General features: G+C 36.5%; 1 protein-coding gene across 2 annotated transcripts; it reads left to right on the top strand.

The window, feature by feature from the left end:
- Positions 1 to 2,336: 2,336 nt before the first annotated feature.
- Positions 2,337 to 11,443, top strand: LOC113281349 (probable alpha-mannosidase At5g13980). 2 transcript variants are annotated; one of them, XM_026530060.1, is made up of 26 exons: positions 2,337 to 2,739; positions 2,833 to 2,916; positions 3,055 to 3,143; positions 3,270 to 3,444; positions 3,608 to 3,727; positions 3,888 to 3,971; positions 4,054 to 4,125; positions 4,298 to 4,411; positions 4,487 to 4,587; positions 4,667 to 4,760; positions 4,856 to 5,023; positions 5,119 to 5,208; positions 5,610 to 5,675; positions 5,763 to 5,819; positions 6,106 to 6,325; positions 6,417 to 6,547; positions 6,703 to 6,771; positions 6,936 to 6,995; positions 7,075 to 7,146; positions 7,232 to 7,279; positions 7,399 to 7,518; positions 7,698 to 7,763; positions 7,850 to 7,962; positions 10,664 to 10,711; positions 10,850 to 10,918; positions 11,073 to 11,443. In XM_026530060.1, the coding sequence occupies exons 1-25, from the start codon at positions 2,533 to 2,535 to the stop codon at positions 10,875 to 10,877; spliced, it is 2,496 nt and encodes an 831-aa protein (XP_026385845.1). In that variant the 5' UTR covers positions 2,337 to 2,532; the 3' UTR covers positions 10,878 to 10,918; positions 11,073 to 11,443. The 2 variants fall into 2 exon arrangements, with proteins under 2 accessions (XP_026385845.1, XP_026385846.1); XM_026530061.1 differs by lacking the exons at positions 10,664 to 10,711; positions 10,850 to 10,918; positions 11,073 to 11,443 and adding an exon at positions 9,217 to 9,315 and having other exon boundaries at positions 2,338 to 2,739.
- Positions 11,444 to 11,870: the final 427 nt, after the last annotated feature.

Here is an 11,870-nt window from a genome sequence, read left to right on the forward strand (position 1 = left end):
TATCTTGTTTCCCTAAAACTTATTCTAACATTGAACAATCAACTTATTCAATTTAGAATGTCATTCTTTGACCACTACAATAACTACAAATAGTTCATCAAACATACCTCAATTGCCTTTAAAGCTCAATTGGTTATAAACCATTGTCAATTCTTTGCACACCAACAAAGAAATCAGCAACCCCATTGCTCCACACATCGATTAATCTCCCGCAATTTTTATTTCATTAGAAAATAAAAACTTGCTCAAGTAAGTGAATTTTTCACCTGTCACAATCATTTACATGTGAGCATTTGAAACCAAACATAAGCTAGTTATGCACTTACGTAATTACTTAAAAATCAATTAAAATATAGTACTCCAAGTTTCTCATAAATTTCAATCAAAGATCCAAAATTCTATAGTTATAACATCATATATTTATAACTCTCTATCAAGCATTTTATAAAACATATGTGGTGCACTAGTTTGATTGCTAACTATAATCTTTCTTTTTCATTACCAAAACAAGATTATGAAGTACTAGAATCAGCACATGATTTTTAATATAATTTCTTACATCTCTAATCTCTAATCTCAAGTATCATGTCTCCTATTTTGGACATATATACACAACAATTTCGAAATCACCACATCTCTCAAACTAAAAATCCAAACACGAAATTTCAAAATGGGTTTTGAAGATAAGTTCATGATTTACAAGTTTCATCTTACACATAAGCCCAAAATATCAACACAAAGATCAGATAAACGAAATTAATCAGGATTAAATTTCTACCCGTCAGAAATTTTCAGCAACGTTATGCAGTTTTGTAAAATACTCTAAAAATACTTTTCGGACTCTAAAAATTCTGAAACTTTACAGGTATGATCCCAATAATGTCTAGTATACTCGGTCAAAATTTCAAGACCCGATTCATTTTCATTAAAGACATGCACATAAAACTCTACAACATGTTAAAAACACCCATTTATCATCAACAATATTTTTCTATGTCAAAAATTCACATACAAAAAATATTTAACCATGTTATTCCTAGTCCATCAAGATCATACATAAATTTACTTTAGGTATTAAGTAAACTAATTCCAAGCATCTTGCTAAATTGCTAAAGAAGAATTATACCGTATATATAATTTAATAAAACAAATTAAACAATGATACTTATCGCGTTTCAACAATCGTTTTTTTTGATATCCGTGGCAGAATAGAACGTCTTAAAATTGTTGGAACAATTGATGAATTATGCCTGCAAAATAATCACACAAAAAACAAACAAAACATTGTTATGGCTGAGTCGCGGACTAGGTCGCTTTCTTTAAGACGTTTCGCGGCTCTGCCCAAGATTGTGCAAGCAGTTCTTCCATGTCGCGTCGTCCCCAGGATAAAACAACCGAGTTCAATATCTCTTTCACAATCACTCTTGCACCGTGAGGAATGTGATACTACTACACTTCATTCTTGCTCAGAATCTCTTATAGAAAACAAATGATGTTCACAGATTGTTTTCTTTCACAAAAATATTTCCTTTGAAAACAAAAAACATAAAGAAGAACTCAACTCTCTCAATTTGTTTTTTCCAACCAAAATCTCTCTTTATATTAAAAGGTTTTAACATAATTTAATCAAATATAATTATGGTATAGTTAACACCATTAACTCCACAATATGAAACCCTCAAAGTTATAATGGTGTGTTGTTAACACCATTAAAAGCATAACAATGAAACGGTCAAATTAATTATAGCAAAAATTAATTACTTTTAATAAAGATTGAATTTACACCGTTAAAAGCATAAAAATGAAACGGTCAAATTAATTATAGCAAAAATTAATTACTTTTAATAAAGATTAAATTTATAAATAAAAAACATATTTATTGGGATAAAATATTTTAAAAATATATTCCCAACAATACACAAAATATGGATCAGAGGATCGATCAAACGATTTAATCAAGTTTAAGAATTCTAGCAGCCTATCACAATGCCGAGTGTGATAGAAAAATTGGCTATTGATAATCATCCTGTTGACAGCATAAAGGATACATCGTCATTTGTTGACTGGCTGATGAATCCGCTTAAAGTTTTCACATGAGCAAATAAACGATGAAGGAAAATAAATAAAGATCGGAAAATTAAGACGCCAGCTATTCTGAAAAGTTCATAAGATTTGTTCAAAACGGAAATTAACCATAGTTAAGTTTAAAAGTCAATGACGTCACATCTTGGTGATCGGATCCGCAGTGCGTGTTCAAAATTTTTTCCATGAGCCAGATTTCCACTGAGACATCGAATTAAATTACGGATAAGATCACTAATTACTAATCATATTTATTTGCTTAGGACTGACACTTCACTACACCACAGTGGAGCTGACACTTCAACTAACCTCAAAAACTCTTTGTTTCCTCTGAAAAAGCAGCCAAACTCAATTAACTGGACCACTTTGTAAACCCTAGTTCACAAATATAACCCCTTCCCGATCAAGCCAAACTCTGTGACTTCAATTTCTTTCTGAGTTCATTCATCCATGGACATCATAGTGTTTTTCATTCTTCTTGTACTTTTAACTACAACATTTGATTCATTTATAGAATCAAAATATATAGTTTATAATACTAGTCAAGGTATTGTTCCTGGGAAAATCAATGTTCATATGGTTCCTCATACTCACGATGATGTTGGTTGGTTGAAAACTGTTGATCAATACTATGTTGGTTCCAACAATTCTATTCAGGTCTAATCTTTTCCCTCGACATTTCAATTTATAATTGGATTTTTTTTTTTGAGGAAATGTTGACTTATATTGTTGTTGTCAACTTTGGTATAGGGAGCTTGTGTTCAAAATGTACTGGACTCGTTGATTCCGGCTTTGTTAGCTGATAAAAATCGGAAGTTTATTTATGTAGAAATGGTAAGATCAATAGTCTTCGTTTTTGTTTTGTTAATGGAACTGATTTGGGTGTTCAAAGGGCCTGCTTATTATGACACTATAATTATCTCTTGTACAAACTTGATATTAGTGTGATTTTGTTTGATGAATCATGCGTAGGCATTTTTGGAGCGTTGGTGGGATGATCAGAGTGAGGAGGTCAGAAGTACAGTGAAAAAGCTTGTTAGTTCGGGTCAATTAGAGCTCATGTATGATTTCGTTTCGTTTTGTTGAAGTAATTTTGAACGTATTTTGATAAGATACAGCAAATGTGTCTGGTGGCTATAATCCAGAAAAATAATATTGGTGGCTCATGTATGATTTTGGTTGTACAGAAATGGGGGAATGTGTATGCATGACGAGGCGTCGCCACATTACATTGATATGATTGATCAGACGACTCTTGGCCATCGGTTTATTAAAAAGGAATTTGGTGTGACTCCAAGGATTGGGTGGCAAATTGATCCATTTGGACATTCTGCCGTGCAAGCTTACATGTTGGGAGCACAGGTTCTTTTGCGCTTTCTTATGTTCAAGACCAGATAGGGTCTTTTAGATTCACTACCTTTATTGTTTCTGTATAAAGCACACTCACTGCTTTTTTATTTGAAGTAGTTAATTTGTGAATTTTGTGTCTATGCTGATGTGGATTGCCAAAATATTTCTGCTGTAGGTGGGATTTGATTCTCTTTTCTTTGGTCGGATTGATTACCAAGACAGAGAAAAACGGAAAAAGGAGAAGACCCTTGAGGTTGTATGGCGGGGTTCGAAGTCCCTTGGTTCATCTGCGCAGGTGACATGAGCTAAATGCATTAAAAATGATATGAACAATACATTTGATTACTTGTAGTTACTATTACAGCTAGTTGTTACGGGTTTGCTCTTCGTTCTCTTATTCTAGTTAGTTTTGTGTCACATATTATAGCAGATACTTTTTGTTTTCAATGTTGCAGATCTTTGCTGGTGCATTCCCCGAAAATTATGAACCTCCCAGTGGTTTTTATTTTGAAGTTAATGCCGAGTCACCTGTTGTTCAGGTAATTAAGGCATGAGAAAGGACTTTTAAGAGGCTCTTGTATTTTATGTTAAGAAGTTACTACCATCCTGTCTGTATTGCAGGATAATATGAAATTGTTCGATTACAATGTTCAAGAGCGAGTTAATGACTTTGTAGCTGCTGCAGTAGCACAGGTAAGTAGGGACCTGTTATTAATCGCTCTCTTTCAGTATGACCGTGTTCTTGAGTTCCATATGATCTTCAGAATGCTATTATTGGTACTTTTGATGTCGCATAAGTTTTAGTTTTCACATCGTATGAGAAGTAGCGCAAGTGCAGTCTTACTGAACCTCTAATCTTTCTCAGGCCAACATAACTCGAACAAATCATATTATGTGGACCATGGGGACAGATTTTAAATACCAATATGCACACTCATGGTACAGGAGTATGGACAAGCTCATCCACTATGTGAATTTGGTAAGTGGTCACCCATATCCATTTAGAAAGTGCTGATTGCTACTCTTGGTAATAGCTTTATCCTGATGCTTATAGGATGGGCGCGTCAATGCCTTCTATTCAACACCATCTATTTACAGCGATGCTAAATTTGCAACAAATGAATCATGGCCACTCAAGACTGATGACTACTTTCCGTAAGTCTTAACACTTAAATTAACCTTTCCTTTGTTATTCATTTTAATCTTTGTAAAAATAGAAGCGTGCTGTTTTCAGATATGCGGATCGTGCAAATGGATATTGGACAGGATACTTCACGAGTAGGCCAGCTTTGAAACGCTATGTCCGCGTAATGAGCGGTTACTACCTAGTAAGTTATTTGTTCCCTGATTCATTTCGAGTGAGAATTGCTTCTTCTATAGTTAGGATTTATTTATTTTTGCTTATGAGCCTATGCGCAACCAGGCAGCAAGGCAATTGGAAGTCTTCAAAGGACGGAGCGAATCTGGCCCGACGACAGACAGTTTGGCTGATGCTTTGGTGATCGCTCAACATCATGATGCAGTTACTGGAACAGAACAGCAACATGTGGCTAATGATTATGCTAAACGATTGTCATTGGGTTATGTTGAGGTGCATAATTTAGGTGTACTAGCAAAACATTGTTCTAGTTTGTTCCATGCCTTACTTGAACTTGAAATTCTTATTCCTGAGTATTTTATTATCAGGCTGAGGAGTTGGTTGCATCTTCACTTGCCTACTTTGCAGAATCGAAATCAGAAACTAGATGTGGGAAAACATTGACTAAATTTGACCAGGTAACATGTTCTTGTGTGATGTTTATCGATCTGTCCATAAAATATTTAGCTGTGTCCTCCATCTAATTTCATTCTCACATATAAGAGAAATAGAAGAACTTCTAATATATGCAGAATATTGAAACTTAACATCCCCAGCGTTTTATTTCCTTGAAATGTTTTCTTGTTTTCCTCCCATTTAGTGTCGTTCCCCGTTCCCGAATTGCAAATGAAGAGAAATCACAACTGGTTTTTTCCCCTTAAATGAGGCATAACGAAGTCACTGGATTTCTGTTTTTTGAATACTACTATATTGTTTATGTTTATGCAAGAAGTCGAGCCAAGGCCAAACAACTGTTTTCTAGTTCACGTGAAGTGGAATTATTATTGCTGAATAACAACTAGAAACCTCTCTTCTGCAGTGTCCTCTTTTGAACATAAGCTATTGTCCTCCATCAGAAGTCGATTTCACAAAAGAGAAAAGCTTGGTAGGGGTTCCTCTTTTTTTCTTTCTTTCCTGATATATTAATAATAACTAAGTTCTCTCATTCCTATTTTTTGGGTTCCTTTTCCAGGTTATCGTTGTTTACAACCCACTTGGGTGGAAACGGGAGGACGTAGTTCGGATTCCAGTAAGCATTTTTGATCTGATTCACTTTCGTAGCAGTGTGCATAGTTTTGTAACCTGTTTCCCCTCTGCTTGTCATTCTTGTAAGATATTAAAAAATCTCAAGCTTTTCCAGCTGTGTCTCTTCTAGAGAATGTAACAATGGACTCAGTTTTCTTTGCTGATGGGATAACAACATTTCCAAATGGCATTATAGTTTTCTGTTATTTAAAACCACAGCTAGATTCAGATGCAGATACATTTGAAGTGCCCTTATTCCATTTCTACTTAAGTTTACATATTTGCCTCAGATCATCAGCGAATCAGTTACTGTACGAGATTCAAATGGAAAAGAAGTTGAGTCGCAGCTCATACCTCTAGTTAATGCTTCTGCAGCCATTAGAAATTACTATGTTAAAGCATACTTGGGTGTAACTCCAAGTGAGGCACCTAAATATTGGCTAGTATTTTCAGCCTCGGTACCTCCTCTCGGTTTCAGCACTTACATTGTCTCAGGTGCAAAAGGAGCAGGTTAGTCCTTTTATCTTCATTTTTAATCTTACATTTTCCTGGATATTGACACTGATGGCTGCGTTATTATTTTTGTTTGTTACAACTGCAGGCATTAGTTCTGCAATGTCAACAACACTTACATCAAAAGGAGGTGATATGAAAGTTGGGCAAGGGAATCTGAAACTCATTTATGATGAAAATGAAGGCAAACTTACACATTATATTAATAGCAGAACCTTGGTAAGATATGTGGTTAATGCGTTGTTGCCTGCAAAATAGACTCCTGTGATTATCATCTCTGTAACTCTTTATCTGCATAATATCGTGATTTTATTTTTTGTGCTATATTGTTAGCAAATTCTGCAAAACTGAAGTTTTTTTGTTTACTTTCAAAGGTTAAATCACCTTTAGAAAACTCATACAGTTTTTATGCTGGACATCTTGGAACCAAAGAGGATCCTCAGGTAGTCGGTTATTTTCAAGCAAAACCTTTTCTTGTAAACCGTCTCAGTCTATTATGTTTTTTTTTTTTCTTTTTCTTTCTTGGAACGTTTATGTTTTTTAATTTATTTGTAATGATACAAAATTTACCATCTGTGACTTCTTCTTCTTCTTTTGGCTAACTAAGGCCTCGGGAGCATATGTCTTCCGGCCAAATGGCACTTTTCCCATCAAAACTGAAGCGAAGGTACATTATGCCCTCTAAAGTAATTGTTCATATAAGATATAGATTGTGGAAGTCAATTTTAAATGTTCTGTTGGTGCAGGCTCCGTTGACTGTTTTCCAAGGACCAGTTGTGGATGAAGTACATCAAAGGATCAACCCATGGATCTATCAGGTTCTCTACCTGTCAAAGTTTTACTATTCATGTGTCATCTTCACACCCTCTCCGTTCTGTTTCATTAATACTAAAGCCTTTGCAGATCACTAGGGTCTATAAAGGAAAGGAGCATGCTGAGGTTGAGTTCATCGTAAGTGTGCCATCTACTTCTGTTTGCAACTCACCATGGTTATGTGCAACCATAGTACAAAGTTGACGTTAACATCTCTCTCTCTTTCTCTCTCTCTCAATGACGGTCTCGAACTTCAGGTTGGACCTATCCCTGTTGATGATGGAACTGGGAAAGAAATTGCAACACAAATTACAACTAACATGGATACAAATAAGACATTCTACACAGATTCCAGTGGACGGGATTTCATAAAAAGGGTATGTCACATATATTGCATACATCTGCAGTTATTCTCAGAGTTTTCATGTTGCTAGTCAGTTCACGTCTTTGACTAACATATTAAGTATATGGGAAGGTTTTGGTACGAGTGTTACTGCCTTTTCCCCCATAGATTTTGAGTAAATACTTAAAGTTGGACTTCATGTTTGATTTCCAGATTCGAGATTATAGAACAGATTGGTACCTGGAAGTGCATCAGCCTGCCGCCGGAAATTATTATCCTGTATGTTTCTTGTGAAAGGAATAAGTGAAGCATTTGTCTTTAAAAAGATTATGGACTTTATGTACCAAGTTTTTTTTCCCTTTCAGATTAACCTCGGGTTATACATTGAAGATAAAAGCACAGAGCTCTCAGTTTTAGTGGACCGAGCTGTAGGTGGATCCAGCTTAGTGGATGGACAGATAGAGCTCATGCTCCACAGGTTTTCATCTTCTCTTTCTTATGGAAACCTGTTTTGAGGCATACTGAATTTTTTTGAGGCATACTATATAATGCCAAAATAGGGTCACTAAATAAAAAACAACATCACCCCTTATCAACTCTTTTTGATAATAGCATAACTATCCTTACATAATTAGTGTTAATGATTATGATTAGATTTGATTAGTTAGGAATTTTAAGGATTGATTAAAAATAAAATTATTAGTGGTGAATTAGTAGATAAATCAAATTTATGTGAGAGAGTTGGGATTTTTGAGAGGAAGAAGAAGAAGTGAAAAAAAACTTGAGTTTTGAATTTTGAGATTTTAGTGATTAGAAGTGACCAAAATGAGTGATTCAAATCAGAGGTAGACTTCTATACGAGGTTTAATTTCTTTTTATAAGTTGAATCTTTCAAAAAAATGAATTTTTAAAACCCAGATCTACTGACCAGATGAACAGTTCGGCTGATAACTTTTCAGCCGAACCTCCGTTTTTTGAAAATATACCTACGTTCAGCTGACAAGTTATCAGCCGAACCTAGGTATATTTTTAAAAAATTGAGGTTCGGCTGAAAAGTTGTCAGCCGAACTTCACTCTGAAACTGACAAATTTAGGTTCGGCTGATTCGAACAAAATTTAGCAAAGTCGCGTGAGCCGAACATAGTGTTTCTCTAAATCATACACTAGGTTCGGCTCAAAATTGATACTCCAAGATCAGCCGAACTGATCTTCTGAAAACCCTAATTTCATCTTTGAAATCATATTCTATCGATCAAACAAAATAAAATCAATCAAAAACAAGATGGGTTTGTTACACATACATTCTAAAATACATCTAAGAGCAATTGAGGTTTGGCTTTCGCACTTCAATATCGCTCACTTTGATTCGTGTTTGTTTTACTTGATCAATTTCTTGATTGAATTGAAGTCCAAGATGTTTAAGTTTAAAGTTTATTTTGATTTTTGATTTTAGGTTTTTGAGGATAAGAGCGTTCTAGTAATTTAAATTGTTGAAGGATATATAGGTAATTGAACTACCTTTAGACATTTCTTATAAACCCACTCTAGATGGTGTAATGAATGAGTATACCTCAAAAAAATTGAGTATGCCTCAAAACAGGTTTCTTCTTATGTGTCATTGCAGAAATAGCTGTCTCATTTCCGTGGTTACGTTCGGTCCCACTAGTTATTAACTTTAAGTGTTAGTCTCAGACCTTCTTTTCCTTTTCTTTCTGTCCTTTTGCTAATACAGGAGGCTGCTCCACGATGATGGTAAAGGAGTTGGAGAGTCGCTAAATTAAACAGTATGCGTCCTTAGAGCGTTCACAGTGGTGCGGGCATAACTAAAGACTAAAAAAAAAGATCAAATTTGGGTTTAGTCCGTCCTGTGGCATAGCGGGTGACGAGTAAATTTGGTCGCGCGTTGATATAAAGTCCGCTTCATCGTCCAGCGTAAATAAAGATTACATCTGGCATGGGGCGTTGATAAAGATAACGCCTGGTATGGGGCGTTGATAAAAATAACGTCTGTATGGGGCGTGAACTATAGCAACGCCTGGTGTGTGGGACGGAGATTATACGTTCGCCCGGGTTCAGAAAAAAAAAAAAAATGGGGCGTTGATAAAGACAACGCCCCAAGCAAAGTTTTCAAAACTTTGTGAAGGTGGGATCATGACTATATCAACGCCTGGGTGTCCGGCGTTAACTTTACGTACGCCCCATCCAGGCGGACATTATACCAACGCCCCATCCAGGCGGACATTATACCAACGCCCTGCATCAGGCGTTAACTTTACGAACGCGCGGCTACAGGTGGACATTATACCAACGCCCGTCGGGTAGGCAGACATTATATAAAGACTATATTTGGATTTGGTCTTAATCGCCGACCAAATTTGGTCCGAATTTTACTCTTTGATCAAATTTCAATCGATGGTCCGTCCCACTACGCCAGCCCACTCGACACCAAATTTGGGTTTAGTCGTCCACTGCAGTTGCTCTTAGTGAGTGCAAAGGACTAACAGTAAGTGCATCTTCCCACCTTTTTAGTCGCATGATTATGTGGTTTATTGAACGGAACCAAACTCTTACTGAATTGGCCCCATTGCTGCAGATCCAAGGAACCTTCTATCTCCGAATTGATCCTTTAGGAGAGGGTGCCAGGTGGCGCCGATCATTTGGACAAGAGTTATATTCTCCTGTTCCTTTTAGCCTTCACTGAACAGGTGACTGGAAAAATATCTGATAGTACTCGTTTTAGTGGTGTTGCCCATTGATCTTCATGTGCTTGCTTCTTAACTTCTGATTTGGCAGGAAGGAGATAACTGGACTAGCTCCCATGTTCCTACTTTTTCCGGGATTGATCCTTCCCACAGTTTACCTGATAACGTGGCATTAATAACTCTACAGGTAATGAGTATTGTCCTTGTGATAGGATTCATAGGAATGTAACTTGTGTTCCTTTGCTTAGTTCGAAACGATGAAAGAGAGTAGAATACCTACTCCATAGGAACTCAACCTTGGAATAAATAAAAATGGAACTCTAAACACTAATTGCGCCATGGTGGAACTCTAGACAGTTCAGCATTGACTAGAAAATCTGGTTTCCGACGTTTCTCAACCTTTGCTCCCCAAGCCATCTCACTAGTAAAGTTTGAACTTCACAAAAATATGTTAATGGTCTTTTTCTGAATCTGCAGGAGCTCGAGGATGGAAAAGTTCTACTTCGGTTGGCACACCTATATGAGGTAATTATTCATCTCTACCTAGTAGTTTACCCTTAAACAGTTTTGGCAAACCGCGATCTCATTTTTTATAATACTGGAGTCAACCCAAAAAGTAATATACGTTCTTCTAAATTTCTCTTAATAACTGAAACATGCAAGGTGGGAGAGGACGCTGATCTTTCTGTAATGGCTCTTGTCAAACTGAAAAAATTGTTCCCTAACAAGAAGGTAAGTTCTCTGCACGAGACTTTATTGGGGTAGGGATCCTAGGAGGCAGAATAGGCTAGCGATATTGGGGGCAATGGCTCCATAAACTATACTGATCTGAGCAGGCATGCCTGTATAATGTTATACTTTATAAATTATTGGTTGTACTTCACAGATAAAGAAGGTAACAGAGCTGAGCTTATCTGCAAACCAACAAAGAGAAGAAATGGAGAAGAAGAGATTGGTTTGGAAAGTAGAAGGCGCTTCAGGAAAAGAACCGGAAGTTGTGTTAAGGGGAGAACCTGTCGATCCTACGAAACTAGTGGTGGAGTTGGGACCAATGGAAATACGAACCTTCACAGTTGATTTGGATTACATATACCTGAAAGATGAAAATGTTTCTGTAGGTTCCTCTCACATTTAGAATGACCGTCCTCTTCTTGTTGATTTGCAAGTTTAAATGTTGCAGAGAGAGAGCTACTCTTCAAACAGTAGAGGTTGCAAATAATGTCCAGCTAAAATAATGACAAACTGAATTTTCCATCACATCCTTCCTTTGGTAGTGATTTTTTATTATTTTTTTTAAATTTTAACAATTCCATATAATCTTGGGAGTATTCTTTTTGTACTGAACTCCTCCTAGCAAGAGGTTGAATGGGGCGAGTGTTTGCGCCTTAAGGAATGATCGCCACCAAGGTTGCATGGCTACGGACAGGGGACACGCGTACAGCACGACGTGTAGCGGGGATTTTCATTTCCCCGTCAAGTGGAATAATCGGCGTAGATAAAGAGTACACTTCAGCCACGTGTTCATTGAAACATTCAGATTCCGTCACGTGTTTCTTCCCCCACTCCTCTTCTTTCTTCTTAAAAGAACCAGTATCGTTCCCAGAAACTCAAGACTCATTTTTTTCGAAGGAATAAGACGAATTAGGGTTTCTTCCTCGTCGTCCTCATCAATCAACAAATTCAC

The sequence above is a fragment of the Papaver somniferum genome, chromosome 5, assembly GCF_003573695.1.
Source record: "Papaver somniferum cultivar HN1 chromosome 5, ASM357369v1, whole genome shotgun sequence".
NCBI classification, from domain to species: Eukaryota; Viridiplantae; Streptophyta; class Magnoliopsida; order Ranunculales; family Papaveraceae; genus Papaver; species Papaver somniferum.